The sequence below is a fragment of the Trematomus bernacchii genome, unplaced genomic scaffold, assembly GCF_902827165.1.
Source record: "Trematomus bernacchii unplaced genomic scaffold, fTreBer1.1, whole genome shotgun sequence".
Taxonomy (NCBI): domain Eukaryota; kingdom Metazoa; phylum Chordata; class Actinopteri; order Perciformes; family Nototheniidae; genus Trematomus; species Trematomus bernacchii.
The window spans coordinates 2,313,672-2,337,187 of NW_022987710.1; the positions used below are offsets into that span (position 1 = coordinate 2,313,672).

The 23,516-nt window shown below is 42.1% G+C and overlaps 1 protein-coding gene across 1 annotated transcript in view; it reads right to left on the reverse strand.

Moving 5' to 3' along the window:
* Window positions 1–2,096: 2,096 nt before the first annotated feature.
* The window catches only part of chsy1 (chondroitin sulfate synthase 1), a 38,912-nt gene continuing 17,492 nt past the window's right edge, over window positions 2,097–23,516 (reverse strand). Inside the window, exon 3 of the mRNA XM_034140968.1 lies at window positions 2,097–4,797. Within this exon, the coding sequence (XP_033996859.1) occupies window positions 3,205–4,797 (1,593 nt within the window). The 3' untranslated portion in view covers window positions 2,097–3,204. The remainder of the gene's footprint in view (window positions 4,798–23,516) is intronic.

Consider the following 23,516-nt stretch of genomic DNA (forward strand, 5'->3'; position numbering starts at 1 on the left):
CAGCTTACTACTCTTCATTAATAGATGAGAATAAGAATAATGCAAGATTTCTTTTCAGCACTGTAGCCAGGCTGACAGAGAGCCACAGCTCTATTGAGCCTTCTATTCCCATAGCACTCAGTAGTAATGATGTTATGTGCTTTTTTAATGATAAAATTGTTACTCTTAGAAACCAAATTAATGACCTCTTGCCTTTGACCAATATAGTGAGTTTGGAAATTTGCACAATATAAATCTATTCTAGTATACCTCAACAATGGAATTATGATCAGTAGAAATGGCCATGACATGGGACCTTTAAGTAAAAGCAGTATACTGCAGGGTAGCTTGTGAATTTACTCCAGGTGGAACTAAAGTCTGATTTAACACTTGATTATATTTCACATCATTAATCCACATCTGTAAAGTAACTAAAGGTATTAAATACATGTAGTGGAGTATAAGTACACCATTTACCTCTGGACTGTAGTGGAGTAGAATTACAAAGAAGCAAAAGAAATACTTAAAGTACCTCAAAATAAGTACTTGAGTAAATCTACTTAGTTACTACCTCCACTGCAGGTATGTTATGTTTGCTAGCTGCCCATAATCCACACTATACATGAAATAAATCGACGTTAATTCTGTTTTCAATTTCTTTCGTTTTTCCCTTAAAAAATAACAAAATAACCTATAATAAAAATAATGTTAAGAACCGGATTGATAAGCAGTATTTGTAATTGTTTCAATTAGGCCTCATTATTTCACAGTGGCACAGGATCATCTGCCAATACAAGCACTTTGGTTCATGTTCAATCCATAATCAAATCTAAAATTATAGTTGGAACTTTTTGTCTTGTCATTATTAGCAGAGAACATGTAATGTGTGTACAACTATATACAATTAATTCTACCAATCTCAGTGGAAAATATCACTGAAAAAGGTTGGGAACCACTGATCTATGTGATATGAGATAAACTTCACTTCATGCAATCCTTTATTTAAGGAGCTATGTTGCCAAACATTGTCAATTTAAGCTTAAGAAAATATACATGTATAGGAAATATGCATCGGGGGACGCTACTGGAGCGGCATCGCTTCAGCCAAGTCATGTTTGCAATTCAATCTAGCTTTTAAGTTTAATAGAAAGATGAGCACAGCTCCAACGTAGTCCTTTGTGGTGACTGCGAGGGAGACTGGTGCTGACCTCGCAGCACATAAGCAGTGTTCCACTGACACGTCATGACATGGCTCTTCTGGTCCTCACTGGTTCTTTATGGACTTTTCAAACCTTCAGACGCTGGGTAATAAAGGCTGCTTCTCTGGTTAAGCTGGATCTTTTCTTTCCATGCTAGTTGTAAGTAGGTTTCACTGCTAATTCCTGTTTGATTTCTACTTAAATACAAAGTTAAATATCACACATGTAGTGTTGAATTTGTACACAGTAGTGCTGCCAATGTTCCTCTAGTAACAATTCCACCGCTGCTGACTGTGGTCAGGGCCCCAGCAATGAAAGTGTCATGCTGGCCTCCCACAGCATGTCTAGTGAAGGAGGGGAAATGTCAGAGGCCAGCTGCCTACATGTGTGTCTTTTAAAACGTTGCTAAGGCATGGCAATAGAACAGCCATGTGTAAAGTCACTCAATCTCAGTATTTCTGCGCCTCCATATATTATGATAATGAAGTTGACATTAGTTGGCAAGGCAGTCCTGACCTGGCTCTTATGGCTTACAGTTGAAACCCTGTGTGTTTGTTTCTGTGCTGTGAGAACAGTATTGACTTATCCCAGCATCAGCTTTGGAGGCCCCGTTTTATTGTCCCTGCAACAGCTGACTCAGCAATCACAGAACAACCAATGAGCTTCAACCGCACTGCTTCACACTTTCTTTTGATGTGTACCCAGTGAAATTCATATGGTACATTATTATTATTATTGGCTCTATCTCCATAGTGTTTTCTGTGAGAGCCAGTTATGTACAAGTATTTTCATGGACTTTACAAATGTGACCGACTGGCCCCACGGCCTCAGGGCCCTCAAAGACTATGCTTCTTAGATGTTGCTAAGGTAACAGGCAGGTGTAATACACTGAGAAAAATACCACAAGAGTAGCACATGTGAATACTTTTCCCCCATTTTATTTCTTTTTTTAAATAGAAAACCATGCCCACTTGGACATAGTTGAAAGAACAAAAAATACAAAAATGTCCAAGAAAATTAAATAAAAATAAGGACAATACAGCCATTCACCCTGTAACAACAGTCTTAAAAGTCAGCCATTCATGTTCATATGCTGTATGAGGAGCATTAAATCAACGGAGTGTTACACTGACAGGCGGAGCACACACTCACACACACATTTACAAATTAGAGACATGATGTGGGACACAGCTGCTCACATTTCAGCCGCTGCATTAAAGGCGGAACACTTCACCCATCACATAGGCCTGCTCACTTATTATCATTATTACTGTTAATAACAATAATAACATACATACTATTAATAATAATAACAATAATAATAATACACAGTCAGTGTCACGTTAGTGCCTATAGAACACACAGACGCACACACATGCACCTAAAGCAGACTGTGCAAAACTCTTTGGTGATAATGAGTGTAACAAAAGGAAAATGAAAACCAGCACCCCACAGCTGACATGGTCATACAATCTTTCTAATATACATATTTCAACAGTCAAAGAGAAGCGATGAGCCGGCAAATGCAATAAATTAGACAGCAAACGATGAATTGCAGATATAAAATCCAGCAGTTGGGTTCATAGAAAATGACTCCAGGATAAACAGTAACAGTGTTGTGTTTATTACCATCCTATAAAAACAAATACAAAGAAAAGGTGGCCCTTATTAATGATTGAGATAGCTGAGATCTGAGTTCTGTCTGAGACTCTCTCTTGTAAATATTCACAATCAAGAGTGGACCGCTGCTCTGCCCCGGTGTGTGTCACTGAGGGACACACTGAGAACACAGACACACGTGTAACAGGCTCACACAATATTCCTTCCATCATTACTTACAACATGTACTTCCATACTAGAACCCAGATTGTGTCTGAATTGATCATCATGGCGTATTGTTGTTTATTTTCATATTCTTTCAAAATATATCCATGTGAAGTCTGTCGTGTGAGTAAAAAATAAATACGGTAAAGAAAACCCCACGCAGTGAGAAAGGGGTTATGTTCTGGACAGACGGCAGATGTCCTCACGCTGCCCTCGCTGAGCCGTTATTGCTGGCCGCTCTCCTGAAGCCGTGCTCGTTCTTCTCCAGCCACAGCTCGGCCAGCTGCTGGCTGGAGCCGTGCGACGAGGCTTTGGAGCCCACGCACATCTTATATTGCTTTGCCTCCAGGTTAGGGTCACATATGACAGGGTGGTGAACGTGCACTATCCCCGTGTCTGTGCTTCGGAACAACTTCAGCCCGGACTGGACAAATTTATTGAAAAGGTCCACGTCCTCCAACCCCCAGCCCTGTATAGACGTGTCAAAGCCTCCAGCTCGGACCAGGTCTCCTTTGTAAACACAGACAATCCCAAAGCCGTAGTTCCTCCACAGACCTGTCTTGGAGGTAAATACGTAATGGTTGTTGCTAGGGACTTTCCCAGCATAAACCACCTTGGGGTCGTACTGGCTGAAGATAATGGGGAAGTAAGTTTGCTCTCCTGGGGCTGTGTTTGTCCGACAGCGCTTGAGGAAGTCACTGGTGAAGAGAAGATCCACATCACAGTAGAAGAGAAGAGAATCGTTGGAGAAGTGCAGAGAACCCACTTCCAGAGCCAAAGCCCTGGAGAAGGAGCCAGTGACGGGCTTTATCTCCATCTCAGCCCGGGGATACTTCATGTGATACTCTCTCATCAGCTCCACCTGCTTCACCTGCTCTGTGTTGTTGTCTGTGCTGAACAGCAGGATGAGCAGCTTCACGTTCTGGTTGGGGATCAGACAAACTCGTTCAAAGTTGGCCATGAATCGCACAAAGATGTCGTAGCGTCCCGACAGAGGCACTAAGATGTTGACCTTCTTCTCTTTAGGCTCCTTCTGGTCTTGGCCAGAGGTGGCCAACTTGAAGGGCACCAGCATTTTCAGGGAGTTGGACAGGAATGAGAGCGAGTCTGAATCTTTGTTGATGTGGCTGGCCAGAGCTCTGGCATCCATTTCCCCTTCCTCTCTGAACTGGATCTGGCTGAAGGTCTGCTGCAGGTAGGCGTGCCTCCTCACAGGCACAGTCATGGTCTTTCCTTTGTGCTTCTTGTACAGCAGCAACAGATCCAGCACATACTCTGCCCCGTATAAAGGATTCACTCTGCGGTAGCCATACTGGATTTCTTTGAAGTCAATGACCCGCCCCCGTGTCTTGGCATTGGCGTTGATCATCTCCATCACTTGCATGATGATGTCATCCAGGGCTTGCCTCTGGGAGGAATCCATGCCTCTGCGGGGCGGCTGCCCGTCAGATGATGAGAAGAGGTACTTCCCCGTCAGGAACTCCCACTCCAGCACTTCCTCTCTCTGCCGTGGGTGGAAGCGCATAAATGAAGGTGGCATGCCCAGCTGGAGGTCTTCTCGGCTGGGCTCATTGGCTCCATAGCGGCCCATCTGAACGATCTCCCGGTGGAGCTGGATGGTGCGGTGGCGCAGGTCTGCGATCTTCCGGCTCAGCATGTAGCTGTGCAGGCGATACTGGTAAGGAGGGTTTTTGTTGGGGTGGAGAGTGATGGCTCGATGGATCTTGCTGTTGTGGAGATCTCGTATGTAGCCCTTCTTATTTGGTTCATAGTTCTCATAGAAGAGCTGCTGCATCTGTGGAAACAGAAAATGGATAGTGTTATTTCCACTGAGGCCAAGTACAATTCAAATAAAAAAATGTTACTGCTAGCAAACAGCTAACTGCGTTGGGTTTCCACTACAGTTGACCATGCTGTGAGAGTTCAGAGCAGAGGCCAGAGCTGAGAGAATGAGCCAGACTATGTTTGTCTGGCAGACTTTGCTGCATATATGGATGACAGTATGATACATTTATCAAAAGCTTGTTGAACAAGCTGAATACAAACGTACAGGAATACGTTAAACAGCAGATATGCATAAAGCAAACTCCCTGTCCACTCACAGCTAGTAGGTTTTGTATGTGATGTTAATTGGGTGACTATATTTGCCTGATTTTGCCACATTGTCCTGCTGCTTTCATGATTGGTAATCCTCTCAGAAAGCCGGCTCTTGACCAGCTGTCATCCGCTCTGGATAACAAGGAAACATTGGTTGTGCCTGACATGATAGCAGTAATCTATGTTCTCCTGGAATTGATGCATAATCAATTCATTTGTTCTGTTTTTACATGAACCTACGCTAGGTGAGTAACCAACGTGTTTAATCCCAAATTCTTCTTCAAAAAGCCAGAAAAATGCTGTAGAAGATATTCTGCACTGTCCATGCTGATTGCAGTTATTCAAACCATTGAAAGAAATCGCCTACTCATTCCTGCCAGTTTCGAAACAATGACAACAGCCAATCACACTGCATGGGGCATTGCATTTTCTTGCGAAAGGCACACCACAAACATTTGAAACCGAGGCTCCTAGCCACTGACCTTAAACAGTGCATTCATAAATAATGATATAGCAAGAAGTGAGATTAGAGATGCAGGGTGTTGGATCACGGAGACCATTAGATTTATAAAGAAGGAATGACTTATATATGATCCGATCGCTAAAGGTGCACTACACAGTCCGCTGCACTGACTGAACACAAGTGATTTAGTGTGTACTGCTAACCTGATTGAGTTCTACAATATGTTAACATTGGCGGTACTTGCAGGATCTCACCCGCGGTCAAGAAGACCGTCTACTTCAAAGTCTAATTTGAGAGTAGGACTCTGGAATGCAGCCACAGGCCTGATTTCCAGGAGAAGGCCTTCCAGGGAAAAGGAGTATGAGGACAGGCCTGAGGGTTATGGGAAATGATACCTAAAGCTGGGTAACGCTCACAGGAACTGCCTGAGTCACTCTTTCTTTTCCATGGCTTCATGCTGCATTCCTCTGAGACCTGAGAGAGGGCGGCCTGCCATCAAACCACACTGTAAGCTTGTCTTTAATGCAACATTCGAGTCAAGCTGTGCCTTCAGAGGTGAAGGGTCAGTACATCCGAGACCAGGTCAATGCTTGTTCAACTAACAGAAATGGTATTATTCTTTCAGAGTGAAACACTGCCCACTGTTACCTGAAGTGAACTCGGGGTGATAAACCAGCATTATACAGACTTTAATGTCTAGAGCTTGGCAAGAGTGCTATCATCCATACTTATTCATCATTTTCATTGATCACTCTGCTTTTCATCCAATCATTCTTAAAATTATACATTTGACAGATGAAAGTTTTAAAATACATTCCTGGAGGCCTGAGTGGGATGCCCTCAGACCTGTCCCTGACTGAATATCTCTCCAGACTAAATGAAAAAGTTGGCAGTCCTAGTAAAATGTCACTGGTTAACGTTAATTCCATGAGCAAGTTGATGGCAGGCCAAAAACACGTTCCGGATTATCATAACATATACAGTTTATCAGCTTCCTAGAACCAGTATCAAGCTGCTCATGGCAATGTAAATGAAAGTCTACACTGGTTTATTATATTGATACTGTACATACCAGAGGATTATTGAGAACATGAAATCATAATTTGATATAAATATAAATGAGATAATAAAAGCTACAGGGCACATCAGACCTGACACAGACATGTTTGATTGCCATCTGAGTAAACTTAAAGGGGTCCATGTCTGAAAGGGTGGTCCTAACATGTCTGTTATATAAGCTTACACTTACTTCCCCATGCCTTTGTCTGTATTTCTTTAGTGAAAGTTTCCCTCCGCACAGTGGTCAGCAGCTGACATCAGATGTCAGGATGTTCTTGGATCTCCCCTGTGGCTCCAGCATCATTAGCACCCTACATGATCTCCACGTCTGTGCTCAAATCATGACTCCTTAGTGCAATTTCTTCACAGTCATCACCTCACAACATCCCTGCCCCAACTACAATGATCCTTTTACCAAGGCAAAAGGAAGAGAAAAAGTGTGTTTCATTCATCTCTGCAAGCTGATCATAAGCTACCACAGACCCACTCATTTCAGTAAGCATCAAAGATCAGAGCCACCAGAAAACGTGCTTGTCGTTGAATCTTTAGACACTAGGTTTGAACGTTCGATCAAACATGGAAACATTTCCAATATTTGAACTGTAATGACCTTTGGGAATGAAAATGTACAGTCAATAGGCCGCCGTATAGCTCAGATGGTAGAGCTGACGGCCAATGTACAGGACCCGGGTTCAAATCAGACCCGGGAACATGCACGTGTCATCTCCTCTGTCTCCCCCTTTCATATCTATCGCTCAAATACAGGCACTGGTTGCCCAAAACATTCTTTAAAAATAAATATGTATATATACAGTCCATAAGTGCAATGAACTATTGAAGCAATTTGCACTGCACTCCAGCAGACACAATTCACCATAACCTTGAACTTTTGAGCTATCCTAACACTCAGCCAATGGTATAATACAAAAGTGAGCGCAACCCTCCTGGCGTGATAATCGGGACAGAGATTTTGAGTTACAGTGTGAACTAGACACGTCATAGTTGCACCGCAATCTCAAGACACAATACACTGCTATGACACAACATGGAACAAGGCCTGTACTGAAGGGTAAGACACTATGCTCCATATAAACACTATGAATGTCAGTTACTGTTGCTATGGTGAGTGAATCAGAGCTATGTTAAATACAAAGTTGCCCCTCATGCAATTGGGAAAAAAACTGCAGAAATTGTCTAATGCAACTTGCCTCGTCATTTTGTGCCCACATCACGAAAAGTGTCATACAGACAGGAATACGTAAGGTAGCTAGTATTAGCTGGTCTGTGTATTGAATGTAAGGAAATGGGAAAGTGTGTCTTCCTAGTTCCTAACTAGTTGGCACACATCAACCCACGCTGACAGGCATGAGGGCAACACAGCTCTGGGGGCTTACAGATACCCCTTTCCCACCAAACCAGTTCCAGTTCTAGATCGTGCTCTTCTGGTTCCGAACCGGTTCTTCTTTTTAGCCCCAGTTACGTTTCCACCGCCCAGAGCCCGACTGGTGCTGCGTCATGACATCACCTTTTACGTCGCTGATTTTCTCCTGAACGCCGCTAACAACAACAACGGGGGACTCATGTTGCTATTAATCATACTTCTAGTCAGAGCTGAGTACGACTCCTGACATTTCCCTGTGTTTTGTTTTTATATTTGCTGCTGTAAATTATTGTCTTTTGTTGTTATTGTTAAGTATCGACCAAAAATCGTTTTTAAATGTGCTCTATAAATAAAACCTGATTTGATTTGAATCATACGAAGCCAGATTAAATAAAAAAACACCTTCTCCAACGTAATACTCTTTCCCAGAGTGCAGTGCTTCATTGTTTATTAATGTGGTTCAGCGGCATTTACCGACCACTGCAGTTCTGCTCGTCCACCGGAGTTTAGTCTACCGTTAACTCACGGCAGAGTTAGCGGTTAGTCTACCGTTAACTCACGGCAGAGTTAACGGTTAGTCTACCGTTAACTCACGGCAGAGTTAGCGGTTAGTCTACCGCTAACTCACGGCAGAGTTAGCGGTTAGTCTACCGTTAACTCACGGCAGAGTTAACGGTTAGTCTACCGTTAACTCACGGCAGAGTTAGCGGTTAGTCTACCGTTAACTCACGGCAGAGTTAACGGTTAGTCTACCGTTAACTCACGGCAGCGTCCGATGGAAAGCAGTAATGCTCCGTCTCACTGTCACACAAGCAACTGATGCCCATAAGTGAATGTGTGTCAGTCTGAATTTACGCTTTTTGGTATCACAACGCCGTTATTAAAGTGTCTCTGGTATTAGACAGGTGAGTGTCTCTGGTATTAGACAGGTGAGTGTCTCTGGTATTAGACAGGTGAGTGTCTCTGGTATTAGACAGGTGAGTGTCTCTGGTATTAGACAGGTGAGTGTCTCTGGTATTAGACAGGTGAGTGTCTCTGGTATTAGACAGAAGTGTTTTTTAGAAGTGTGCGGACGCGTTTTGTCACTTTCTTCAGCACCCCTGCCCCTGCGTCCGACACAAGCGCAACGTATTTGGTTCTTGGTTCTTGACGGGCAGTTGAGTGGGGCCAGATAAGAACAATTATTTAGGGGCCAAGAGCCAGCTCTGCTGCGGTGGAAACAGGAAGAACCGGTTCTTAATCGGGCACTAGCTCCAAACTGGCCCTGGGTGTTGTCAGAGCAATGCAGAGCACTGGCATGAACTGGCTGCACACAGGACTCATGTGCACCAACATGCTCTAACAGTTGGCAAGCTATGTACACAAAGCACAGAGAAGCTGGGATGTAACACAACAAAAGGGAGACGGACTCCTCCCTGTGACCATTACTTTGATCTTTATCCTGAGAAACCCCCAAACTGTTTGTAAGTGCAGCAGAAGTAGCCTTTTCTCAACATGTTGTTAAAACTGTGGGCATTCAAAGTGACTTTTCTATCTGCAAAAATACAAAAAACTGGTCAGGAGCAATCAGTGTTAAGAAACTCTTAAAGTGAATGTTAAAAAGTCAGTGTTAAAGAGGCCTATTCTGTTTCCTCTCCTGCATTGTGTTCTATGTGTGCATATAAATGCAAAGGCTCAAATCCAAAAGTTCCATCCAGCAGGAGTTTCTGATGCTACTGTCACACAGCAAAGTAAATGCATGCTAGGAGTCTTCCATCAGTATATTTGGCAGAGTGTATGTGTGTGTGTTTCTGATGGAGTGTGTAATCTGCAGGACAATAGGCAGCGCCTGCCTCTGAGCGGCCATGCAACTCTAATTGGTGACAGCATTATTGTGCTGTAATTGGCTCTTTTGTAAGCCACAGTGTTCTGTCCAAACTCATTTCTCCAATCAGGGGACAGCTCCACAATAGGTATGGTTTTGATGTGTGTGATGGAAGGTTGCTTGTACCATCAACATCAGGGGCCTCATTTATAAAGCCTTGCATAGGATTCACGTAGGAAGGTTGCTTACGTAGGACAAAGCAAATAAATATACACAGACATTTTCCGATTTACACGGAAATTAGCACACTGTAGTACAACACATAGAGAGAACAGTACACCTATTGTGTAAGTACATACAAGCAGGTCACACAGTATGATCACAAATACATCAACTCTGTTACAAATCAGTTTTTATTAAAAAAGTACAGGCTGCATTATGTGTTCTCAGCCTTGGAGAAACTTGACATGTTATGGTACATGTGTCTGAACCTATCTTTACATTACATTTCATTTAGCTGACGCTTTTATCCAAAGCGACTTACAATGACCAATTACAGGGACATTCTCCCTGGAGTAACTGAGGACTAAGTGCCTTACTCAAGGGCACCTAGTGGTGGTGTTCCAGGTGGGATTTGAACTCACAACCTTCCGATCTTCAGCCCACCTCACTATCCATTAGACCACCACCATCTTTAGTGGTTCATTAATAAAACAGATATTTCAACGTGGGCCTACTTTCTTCATGTACTGTTGAGGTTAAATTCAGTAGTTGTGTGCTATAATGTATTTACAAAGTGTGAAGAGGAGGCAACTTTAGAATAGGCAACCTGTTCAGGTCAATTAGAGTCAAATTACTAGCTTATTGGTTATGAACAAGACTTCACTTTAAAATAGGGAACATATTCTTAGATAGAAATACCTCATTTTGAGTTATTTAGACTTAATTAACACTTATTGTTTCATTACTATTCTTGTGGTCCTACTGCCTTATTAGGCCCATATTGAGCAGAGCATATTAAGACCAAAACTCATGTACAACAACTTCCTTACTGGCAATAAATAAGCACTAATTAGAGGGTTATTGAGGAAAAACTCTCAACTAATGGCTTATTACTTGTAGAATATGGTCATGTAGAATAAGGCATTAATAAGTGTTTTATAATGACTAATAAAGAGCCAATATACTGCTAATATGCATGTTAATGAACAACTAGTTGATGGTGAATTTGTGTACCTTAATATAAAGTGTTACCAAAAGTACAATTTGGTGGGGACATGACACAGGACAACAACCCTTTAGATGAGTGTCATAGGAAAACAGGGCTAACAAGTAATACATCTTGAAGCGTTTGAAATGGCAGGCACATTGTTTAACCACAGTAGTTTATTCAGTCCAGCCTTTTTTTAGGGCTGACTTTTATTTGTTTGTTGTGATCACATCCTTTGCCTTTATTGTTTAAACTTGATAGACAGAAAAGGATCAATTCTCAAACATAGGGATGGAAGAGGACAGGAGAGCTCAGGGAAAGGTACAGAGAAGAAGAAGACCAAGTAAGGGAAGAGGAAAGGGAGCTAACAAAAAACTACCAAGCACACAAGGCCTGTGATGGAAAGCGCTGGTTGTGCCATACCGCAGAGGGTACATAAATATGAAGATTAGTGTTAGTGTAAGAATGTGAAAATTGGAAAAGGTTCTAAAATAATGGGATTTACACGACAGTGTAATGTGAAAATATTTTTCTCAGATTTTATTTGCAAAGCCTCTTTAAAAAAAACTGTGTGGCTCCAGCACAAAACAATTACAGACTTTGTTTCATGTCTGTTTGTGTTTCAATTATAACATTTATTTTTACTTTCTATCTGAAACTTTACCAGTAACATTCTGCCATTCACCAACAATAAATACTGCAGGTTTGAGTTGCACAATTCACTGGGACTGAGTGCCTTACAGTCCCATCGTGGTAATGACAGGACAAACAGAGAAGGAGAGTTTGATGTTAAGTGCTTTGCATCCAACTGAACGGAACCACCATCCTGAAAGCAAAAGCTGTCACTCTTGCTTCTTTGTGTGTACATGCTCAGACATGACAAATACAAAGCAGTGTGCCGTATGCAACCCAAATAGGTAACTAGCCCTATTTTGTGGAATTGATGATATAATGAATAACTCACTGCTCTAAACTCAGTTCAGTCAGACGACTCACGTGTTTCTTTAACATGTTTATTAGAAGCAGCATATAGTTGAGTTTGGCGTCTAGGCTCGGGCATCATCACTCCACAGATATACATAGCTTGATGAGTGATGATTAGATAACTATCCCCCGAGCCTACAGGTGGAAGCTGGGGTGGAAGCTGGGGTGGTGGTGGGGCAGGCAAGCAGCAGCGACGTGGAAGTAGCTGCAGCAGCAGCAGCAGCAAGCAATGCATAGAGAGAGATCTGGCAGGTTCAATAGAGCGGCATATTAAGGACACTCTGTTTGGTTGGTTGTAGAGTGGCGAGGGGCGTTATGTATGAATGCAGCATAAGTGCTCCAGTTGACTGCCTGAACTAGCTCGCAGGCTTCGCCCCATTTGAAAATAATGTCAATAAAATAGTATTAACATATGTAATTGTCATTTATTTAGCACAATGAAATGAACACAATTCATCTCCAGGGTTAAGGTTAGCCGTTTAAGTTCCAACACGATTAAGAAAGAACATGGGGACCGATTCTTAACTTTACCAAAGCCCTCTCCAACACAGAGCAGCAGTGTGAGGAAGCAGCTGCATTGTTGTAGCAGAGAAATGCCCACAGGGACATCAATCACATACATGCCAGTGTATGCAGCACAACAGGTATCTGACTGATATATCTAGCGTTATGCAATCATCTTGCACTCCTGAGCTGCCTCCATTCACCCAACTCTTCCATGTTCTTGATTGCTGCTGCTGGGGCCTACTGCTGCATGATAAAATAGCACAGTGTAATATCATACTGTTAAGCACAAATTAAAAAAAGAAAACATTTATCATATGATGGTCAATATATCAAATGTGTCAGTTGTATGTACTTTGGATTTCTTCTACTCTGCAGCCTTGTATCAGTTAGGCACATGCCCTTCTTCATGATTTCAAACACTGCCAAAGAAAAACAGTTCACAGAACAGCTGGAGAAATCTGACCAATAAACACTGATCCCCTACTCTTACCATGATCACATAACGTTAGCTAAGCACCAACCTAGAGAGCTGCGAGACAAAGTTCACACAACTTCCACAGAAAATCTGAAGACCCAAAAGGTTCCTTTGGAGATAGCTCTAATGAGAATGAACCTATCAACTTCAAATTCATTCGATAGCTTATTCAAGATTCAAGGCTTTTATTGTCATTTAGTGTATAGCTACAGTGTAGTTATGACGATGAAAATCTTATATAAAAAAAGATATAATTTCACTTGTGATAGTCTGAGATGACAGTTTACGAAGCCCACTTATAGATTATACATGATAGCTTCTATAAAAGAACAACACAAAAGCCGCTTATGTCGCTGAAGCGTGACTTTATATATATTATTTATATTATCCTATGGTATCATGGCAATCGGGTATACTACCAAGAGAGGCGGAGATTATCTCTTCGCCTACCTGAAGACACTTAGTTCTTCCCATCCACTCTCAAGAGAGGCAAGAATCGTCATGTCCACCACCTAAAGAGATAAATCATGATCATCTTGTCTACTACCAGCACAGGTCAGATCAGGATCATGCCCAACACTACCAGGAGAGGTCATTCAAGATAATCCCTACCACTTGGAGGAGAGGCCAGGATCATCCTGGACACCAACAGGAGACACAAAGATATTCTTGTCCACTACCAGCAGATGCCGGGATCACCCGGAAGCTGGCATTCTTGTCCACTGTCCACAGTGCAGCTTCCTTTTCCTTTTTAAAGGTTTTGGACAAAGACTGAATTCATCAGCAATCAAATGGAATAACTGGTTAATTCAACCCTGCAAATATAATATGAATACAATTCAATTCAAAGTGTGACCCCACATAAGCTGCTGAAACACTGTGGTTACTCCCCACTACAATACTTACTGTTACAGCTGCAGCCTTACTACCTGTTTGCTTAGAGACAGGCAGACCATGGGCGGCTCCACAGCATCAACTGCTTTCTAACATCAAGGCAAAAGCCAAAATTAAAACCTTCAAGAAAAGCAAGAGGAAAAACTACTCAATATTGGTCTATTTTTTGTTGTTGTTGAAGATAATTATAACTGTGGTTGGAAGCAACATACTTGTGGAGTCATGGTGGTCTATTGAGCTACCATTTAGTGAGTGCCGCCCAAGGAAACTGGAGGAACAACAGGAACTGGGACGTGGGTGTAGGAAAGTTCAGAGACAAGTATTTCGACACACACACTCAACATCTGAAAGTGAATATGTATATTCAACCCTATAATCTGCACCTCAGTCCCTGCCCTAAACAACCATCTTCTCCAAAAAGAAAATCTCCCTTTGAAGTAGAGTGCCATGAGCTCTTATCAGTGTGTGTAAACCAGGTAAGGATGTACATGGAACAGCACATCCAAATAAGCAGGGCCTGTGTGTGGCAGACAGAAAAATACATTTCAAAATTAGGATACCTAGAGTTGTTGTTGTTTGGCCTCTGATATTGGCTGAGTCGAGTATCAAAATGTAATCATGATCTTATTAGGGCCTTATTCTCTGGGGTTCCCTCTCCTGTAGTGTGTTCTATAGGTGTTGGTGCATGTAAATGGTCTGCAAAGGTTAGAATCCCTGAGTTCCCTCCAGAGGAACTGCCTTTCTCATGTTCCAAATGCATATTCATTTTCAACAAAATCCTAATTTAGTTTTTTTCCAAGCTGTGATATATGCATAAAGATGTGACTTAAAAAAGTACTGTAGCCTGCAACAAGTGATCATCATACATCACAGTGAGGATATTGCTTTATTTGAAATACACACAGTACACTTCCAAACCATGATTCATAAGACATCTAGGAGTGATTTAGAAATATATTTTACTAAAACGTCTTAATGTACTACACTGTAGTTGTGTTTATGACATTAAACCTTTGAAATCATATATTTTATGAGCTAATGATTGTAAACCCCCTCCCCACACTGTTCCACTTCTATGCACAGTGTGGTGTAAAAACACCACAGAAATGTGTGCTCAGCATCAAAAGGCAAAAAATAAAATGATATATAAAGAACAACAACTGAGAATCTATACCGCTTTCTAGAATATGAATTCCATTCTGTCACATTTAATGTAGACCTAAAACACATATAGAACTGCAACTAATAATGTTCCAATAACGCTGTGGACATGTATCCCATTTACCACTGAGGTCAAGCTGAGGCTGAGTGACATGTGTTTCTCCAAACAGAGGCGTTCCTGTGCCCTGAGGTGCAAACAACACCATACATCTCCTGCGTCCACCTGCAGAGGAGGTAACGACTTAAAACTGCAAAGCAGCGAGGTGGTGCACGCTCTTTTTGGAGCTCAAGCATTACATAGAACAATCAGTCCGTCCCCCAAGCCCTGTGGCCTGTCCAGGGGGGAACTGGGGTACTAATTACATCCCTGTACCTGTTTGATCACTAAGACAGCATGGCTGTCCCACCCCCAGGTAACGGGAGCAACATCTGTATGCTAATGGTAATGGCTTGAAGTCCAGATGTCACCTCTGACACAGTGTGAATCTACCAACTATCCTGCCCCCACAAAAACTAAAGCTGATCAAGCCAGATCCACTTTGGTTCATGCAGAAATGTTAAGTCTTGGCCAGTGAACTCAAAGGACAATGAGTTCGTATTGTATAATAATAATTCATTATATTTATTTAGCGCTTTTCCAAGTGCTCAAAGAGCTTTACATTGCATATTAAATATACCAGAAATGTAATACATCAGGACTGTGGACAATACCCACAGGAGCAAATTAGGGTGAAGTGTCTTGCCCAAGGACACAGCGGCACGTTGACTGCAGTGGGAGTCAAGGTGGTTTCCCAGCGCCCCTGATCTGTTGATCGCAATAGCCAACTGCGCCACAGCCGCACCCCTGTATGAACTGGCAACTCAATCTCAAAACACATGCAAACAGGCCTCTAGTGTGTTCAGATGAGCCTGTTCTGGATATCACTGCTACATCTACAAGCTACAATCTACATCTTAGTTTAAAACGCAAAACTCTTGCTACGTTTACGCCTAGCGTCCACACCAATGGACTTTAAGAACGTCTAAAGTCACCATGTTTGCAAATGCTGTTTTTGCTTTTCCATTGGAAGGACAGATTGGGTCTTATCAGTCAGACATTTTTTTCCCCTGAATTGTCAAGGCCCTATCACATGATATTTCTATGGAAGAAAAAACTGACTGTCGTCAGTTGAACAGTGAAATTCCGCATTTTATAATGCTAATCTTGCCTACATGCGCAGGACTCTGATCATTCAGTTCTCCATTGAGCACACATTTGAAGGCACAGTATGCAGAGGGGTTTTCCTGTTCGTATCTATGCTTATTTTGTTTTGCACAACAATTGTTAGGTATACAAAAAAACTGGTTAAAGACCAAAGCATACCCACTCCAGTACAACAGGGACTTCCTACGAGTGTGAGAACAGACCACAAATAAAGGCAGGGAAATTAGTGAGATGTGTTGATTAAGTTTACTGACAAATAATGTAGTAAAACTTTGATTTTAAACCTTTTTTTGCATGTACATTTGTAAGAATCTTTTAGCAAGACCTAGGCAATAACAACCAAAGCCTTGTTGCTGCATTAAAAAAACGAATACAATTACTTTTCCCCCTACCAAGTTTTACTATTTCAGGGAGAGTATTTCCTAATAAAGACAATAAACAATGATGAAATCCGGGGATCTACTTTCCCCTGTGGCAACACAGACCCAGGGCCTGCATGCTTCTGCCACTTCTCTCACACAGGAGAGGTGCTTTCCGCAGTTTCTATGGACATTTGTAAAAGAAAAGTGCATATTCAAAGGCACTCAAATATGGGTAAGCTTTTTATTTTTGCACTTAACCACAGACACATTTACATGTAAGCATGATATTGCTCAAGACACAATGGTAACAAATTATGATGCCAGGAATGAACAGCAATTAGTTTCTTGACCACTAAATAAACTGGATTTATGTGGAAACTAAACATGAGGCCATGTTAAGGGATCACTGGTCCTTTTGCATAATAAGCTTTATCTACCCCCTCATTTAACCTGCCCACACTGAGTTCAGAGCACACAGTCAGCTCACTCTGTGACTGTAAGGAGCTAATGGAATATTGTTGTTGGGGAAAGCTTGTGCGGTGCCAGGGAATGCCTTTGCCAAAGCTCAAGATGAAGAAACCCTTTATTGTTCTCAGAGCCACAGTACATTATAAGCAACCCCTGCTGTTCAAATATCTGGCTGTTTATCTGCTCAACATGTGCAAACACGTCCTCTGCTCTCAATGACACTTCCTCCTGTGTTACTGAGCTGAGCGACTGAAACAAGCTGGCCTTTCAATATGTAGTGTGAATATTCAATCTTTGTAACAGTTCCACTGTTACCCTCTCTCTCTCTGAGCAGTATGTGGCCCCTCTCTACCAGCTACCATTACAGCTTATTCTGTTGGAGGCAAGGACACAGGATGATAGCATTGTCCTTATACCGACAAGTGAACACACCCAGAGCCACCCATACGCCCTGGGTGAGGGTTGTGTGTTTCAGTAGAACCAATGTGGCTGGGATACCTAAGCTGCTCAGCTAAGCCCACCCATCAGCCGCCAAATGTAGAGGCAGAGGGCCTACTGCACCATTAGCAGGTTTTGGTTCAGTCGATGACATCAGCCACGAACAGTCCAAGTCATGCCTCACCCTGACAGGCACTGTGGAGTAACTGCCTCACTTACCCAGTGGGGGACAATCACTCATAACCTGGGAGAACACTGAGCAACTTCCAGCGAACCAACAGGTCAGGCACCAGCTGATCACAAGTGCTGCCATAATCATGGAGCTTTGTCAGGAGGAATTTGCCTGTTAGGCCTTCCCTTTAGCCCTTGGTTGTTAGCTGCCATTACTCCATGAAGCTATCGGAGCTACCATGAACATAGCACTGTCCCCAACTGAACTCACTGAAGAAATAATAACCTAATTATTGAAATAAGCTATTTGAACACTATGCTACAATCGTAACTGTAATAAGTAAATTGTTGTGGCGAGCCGTCAGGGCCCTCTAGGCCCTCTCTGAGGGCCTCAGATATTCTACAAAATAATATTTAAAAACATTTAAAAAAAAAAAAAATCTTTAAAATATATTTTTTGTTATATTTTTCATTAGTTTTACCAAAATAACTTGATTTAATTGTATTTAAAATAACATTTCCAAAGAAATAAATCCTTCAAATCGGCCTGTTCAGTTTCTGCTTGAATGTGAAGGGTTAAATGAAGGTATAAAAGTCACGGGTTATGTATGTTGTTTTACATGTTTTTGTTCATGCCAAAAAAGCGAATTAACCTCTTGAGCCCGATTGCCCCCAGTACCGGCAGTAAACTGAGTATATTGTTGAGCAGGTCGGGGCGTCTGGTTTAGAGCATGCTGTAAGCGTGTATCATCAACGGAGCCGACGTTAAAGTTCAAGAATTCTCTGAGCCTTTCTGCAAACTGTGTCTTAAATTCCTCCTGCTTCAGTAGAGTGGTGTTGAAGCGCCACCTTGGTGCTCGCGCAGAAATAGAAATGTTTAGGGATGCAAATATGTAATCAATTCTAGAGGAGGATTTATGTCGAGCCGATAAAAAAAGAGAAATCTCTCTGATGGGTTAGTCAATCGCCATAAGTCTGTGAGCCCTAAACCATTTGCCCAAGCCTGTAAAGCTGAAGAAGCCAGTTCCTGGTCCCTAGTTTCAGATCCACTGGTTCTGTCATCAACTGGATCCCAAACTGCGTTAAAATCTCCCCCCCACTATGAACGAATAATCAGTTAGTTCCAGCATAATGTTAGTCAAGCTACTGTAAAAGTTTTTGTCAAAAATAATTTGGCGTGTATGCAGATAGAAAAGCAATTTTCTTGTTCTTAAATTCTACTTTGGCTACAGTCAGCCTTCCTCCTGTATCAGACCATGTGTCCTGAGTTTTGATTTCAAGTCTGGCCACTATTGCCACCCCCTGGTCTTTGTGGAAGATGAGGAAGATGCAATTAAATGATAACACTTATCTGCTAAGCGTCTGACATCCCCACTCAAAAGATGCGTCTCTTGCAATAATGTAATGTCAACCTTCTTCCTCCTTAACAATCCTAATGTGCTGACTCTTTTATGAGGGATGTTCAGACCACCTGTGTTCCAACTCAAGATGTTAAGTGTGGACATAGTGCCAATCGTTAGTTCCAAACACCAGTATCAGCCAACACTTGGGTGCAGTACGCACGACCATCAAATACAAAAGCCTGGCAGCCCCACCCCCAACCAAGGAGCAAGTACATGCTCCAAAAAATTAACCCCCCCGTCTTATACTTCGTTCCGTGACCAAGATGGAAATTGGGCAGCTGCGGATCAGTCAGCCGACCGCCCCACTCCCTATGTTTAAACAAAATCAAATAATACAATCAATTAGACATTACCATTAAATTAGCCCATTGTATTGATGGAGGCTGAACAAATAGGCTGAACAACAAGGGTGTATCAGAAGCTGGAAAAAAACAAAACACAAAATAGAACAGAACAAGTAGTAGGGGTAAAATCCCACACTGGGCGCCTCGAGGCTAAAGTACAAAATCCAAACTATTACTCCTGGTGCTGTTGGGACTACATGTAACACATACAGTAAAAGTGCATGCTAGTAAATGCAAAATATCTAGAATCAAACAATATCACCTTTTTGTAGCCTTTATTTAACCAGGTAAAATCCCATTGAGATCAACGATCTCTTTTTCAAGGGAGACCTGCAGCACATTGGTTACACATAAACACAACAGAAAACAAAATGGACATCATACAACAGAATTACAGGGGTACAAATTACAACCTATTCACAATGACAGGTATCAAATAACATTTCATCTATCCGAGCTTTAAAATGATGCAGGGGAACCAAAATGCTCAGTTTAAAAGAAAATTGCACAGTGTTCCAAGCTAGAGGAGCAGCGCACATAAAAGCTTTTTTACCTAAAACAGTCCTAGCACTTGGCACATGTAATAAGAACACATCCTGGGATCTCAGGCAATAGCTACTTGCCACTCTCTGAGATCAAAGAGCATATATAAGTCGGTAGTTTACCCAGCATGGCTTTATAGATGAATATGTACCAATGACTGAGCCTCCGTACAGTAAGTGAAGGCAGACCTGCCTTGGCATACAGGGTACAGTGATGAGTAAGTGCTTTACAGTTAGTAACAAATCTCAGAGCACTGTGATAGGCGGCATCTAACTTGATCAGGCAATGGGCAGGTGCATTCATATAGATCAGATCACCATAGTCCAGCACAGGTAAAAAGGTCACAGAGACTTTTCCTGGCCTCAAGTGAGAAACAGGACTTGTTTTTGAAAAAGAAACCTAGCTTAACCCTCAGTTTTTTAAGCAGATTATTGACCTGATGTTTAAAAGAGAGGCAATCATCAAGCCAGATACCAAGGTATTTATAACAGACAACCACTTAAATTACTTTTCCTTGCGTAGTAACAATATCCAAAGTGGTCTCCAGTGTCTTTTTGGCTTTTGAAAATAGCATTACCTTAGTTTTATCAACATCAACAAGAAGCTTAAGCTCAGCGAGCTGAGTCTGAATAATATTAAAAACAGCCTGTAATTTAACACCAGCCTCCTTAATGGAGGGACCTGCACAGTACATCACGGTATCATCCGCATAAAAATGTAAAGTTGCTTCATCCACATTTTGACCTAAGCTGTTGATGTAGATGGAGAATAAAAGTGGACCTAAAACAGAACATTTGTAATGTTTAACTACTCAGAAGACAGCCCATCAAAGTGAACACATTGGGACCTTTCAGAGAGGTAGTTCACAAACCACCCCACTGCATGGCTGGATATGCCAATACTGGCCAGCCTCTGCTTCAGGATATGATGATCGACGGTATCAAACGCTTTGGAAAGATCAATAAACAGAGCTGCACAACTCTGCTTTTTGTCTAAGATATTAGCAATATCATTCACCACTTTCATTGTCGCAGTGATGGTGCTATGTTGCTTTCTGAAGCCTGACTGATGTTTACATAGTAGGTCATTGTTACTGTGATGGCCCCAGCCACACAGGGTAAACCAACTACACTGCATCCTCATCTTCAGTAGTTTTGCTTCAGTGCAGCTACAATAAAACATGCCAATTAACACCACACATTTGCTTTGAATGGTAAACTCTTTATTTGATTGTAATCTGACATTACTTCAAACATTTTAGCACAGCTAACACAAGTATTTGTTTGTATTAATTACTTTCTTTGTCTCTTGAGTTACCATGTCCATTGGGGGAGGTTACTTCCTGGTTCAGCAAAGGGCGTGGCCGAGCGCTGAGGACTCATAAATACTGCAAGGAGCCAATTGGGACAGATTGGGACAAACCACCTGCTTCCATGTCAAAGGGGGGATTTGGGTTTTGTCAGTGTCCTTTGTGTATGATGTGACTATTAATTATCCCTTGGGTTCAACTTGGTTTGGCCAAGCCACTATATAGGTTCCTTGGTTTTTCATTGTGGGAGGTCAGTTTTGTTGAGTTATCACCTGTTATGTTTCTTTGAGGTATTTTCTGTTGACCTCTTTTATAGGCCTAGTTATTGTATGATGTTTTTTGTGGACTTTTGGGTAAATAAAAACCCTAGTTTATTTAAACCACTCCTGTGTCCTGTTGCCTTACTGCTTGGTCCCTGACTAGTAGGTCATTGTTACTTAAAAACACCTTTACCTGCTCACTCACTAGGCTTTCAAGAACCTTGGCCAGAACTGATAATTTAGAGATGGGCCTATAATTATTTAATAAAGTAGCCTCCCCACCTTTTAGTAGAGGAAGGACATAAGCTGACTTCCATATTTTTGGAATTGTGTTTGTGCTGAGGGAGAGGTTAAAAAGAGAAGTAAGAGGTGGTGCAATAAAATCTGCAGCTATCTTTAAAAAGAAAGGTTCTACGTTGTCCGGGCCAGCCGGTTTCTTAGGATCTAACTTGTTTAAGGCTTCACGAACGGCTTCAATAGAAAAAGGAGAAAAACTGAAGGGGTTTTCCAAAACACGTTTTTCAGAGTCACAGACTGTGGTGTTCACAGAAGCAGAGTTAGTCACAGAATCAAACAGAGAGCCACAGGACACAAAATGCTCATTAAAACAATTTAACATAGTGGCCCTGTCCGATATAGTGCCAGATGCTGTGGTAAGGCACGGAGGTAGCTCATTACGGATCTCACCAGTGGATATCGATTTTATGGCTTTCCAAAATGTTCTAGGATTATTCAGGTTTTTTGTGGTAACTGACAGATAATACTTAGACTTAGCACTTTTGATTTGAGATGTAAAGCTATTTCTTAGCTGCCTAAAACGTAGCCATTCTACCTCTGAGCCCGATTTCCTAGCCTTTGCCCAGGCCTTGTTTCTCTCATGCAGGAGGCTAGACAGCTCAGCAGAAAACCAAGGATTGTCTCGTCCCTTCACTCTAAATGTACGCAGGGGTGCATGTCTATCAATAATTTCCATAAAACCAAGATAAAAATAAGACCATGCCGTTTCAACATCATCACACAGATCAATGTTTTCCCAATCAAAACCAAACAGATCATGTACAAAACCCTGCTCCACAAAATGTTTTTTGTCTCTCTTACTGATAATGCGAGGTTTACCCTTTTGGACCTTATGGCGCATTTCCACTACACGGCCTCGCTCGGTATGGCTAGGCCTCGTTAGGACTGGCTCACTTTATGGCGCATTCCCATTACAGTTTAGGAACTGGGGTAGTATCTATAGTAACGCAGTGTAGGCGGAGCCGTGACGTCATCTTCAATGAGAACCCCAGAAAAACAACACAGCCGTTAGCTGTTAGCACTCAGAGCTCACAGCTCCTCATATATGTTCAGAAACTAGACAAAAGTTAAACAAGTACACACCACAGACTGCCTGTGTCATGGCGAATACAGTCGCTGCTTTATTTATGTCTGTATAGGCCGTTGTTGTGAGTGTGGACGGTCGGAGCATATACTGCGTTAGCTTAGCCAATCTCCATTTAGAAAACACGCATTTTAAAAGGTTTTTCGCCTGCCGTCTGTCTGCAGACTTGACAAAGCATTAATTCATGGTTTTTACTAACCGGTATCAGTATGTTGTTACTTCGGCATCATTTTGAAACGTGTATTACAATTAAATCACGGTCAAATATGTCCATCTTGTTGTAGTTGTAGCCCCCTTGCCAGCGATTCTCTCTCTAGTTTAGCATACTCAGCCCGACTCAGCCTCGTTGTCTCTGGCCCTAGACCCACGATTTTATGAGGCCAGAAAAACTGTGAATTAGGACCCGCCGGTACTAGGCCAAGTGGAAACGCAACCAAAGACGGGCCGCTGACGTCACAGCCCTCTTAAACCGTGCTCCGCGCTGTAGTGGAAACGCGCCATTAGTGTCCCTAATTGTGGCGACAACACAGTGATGACTCGCATCATTTGCAAATACTCCCACAGATGAGTATTTATAGGGAACATTAGTTAAGATG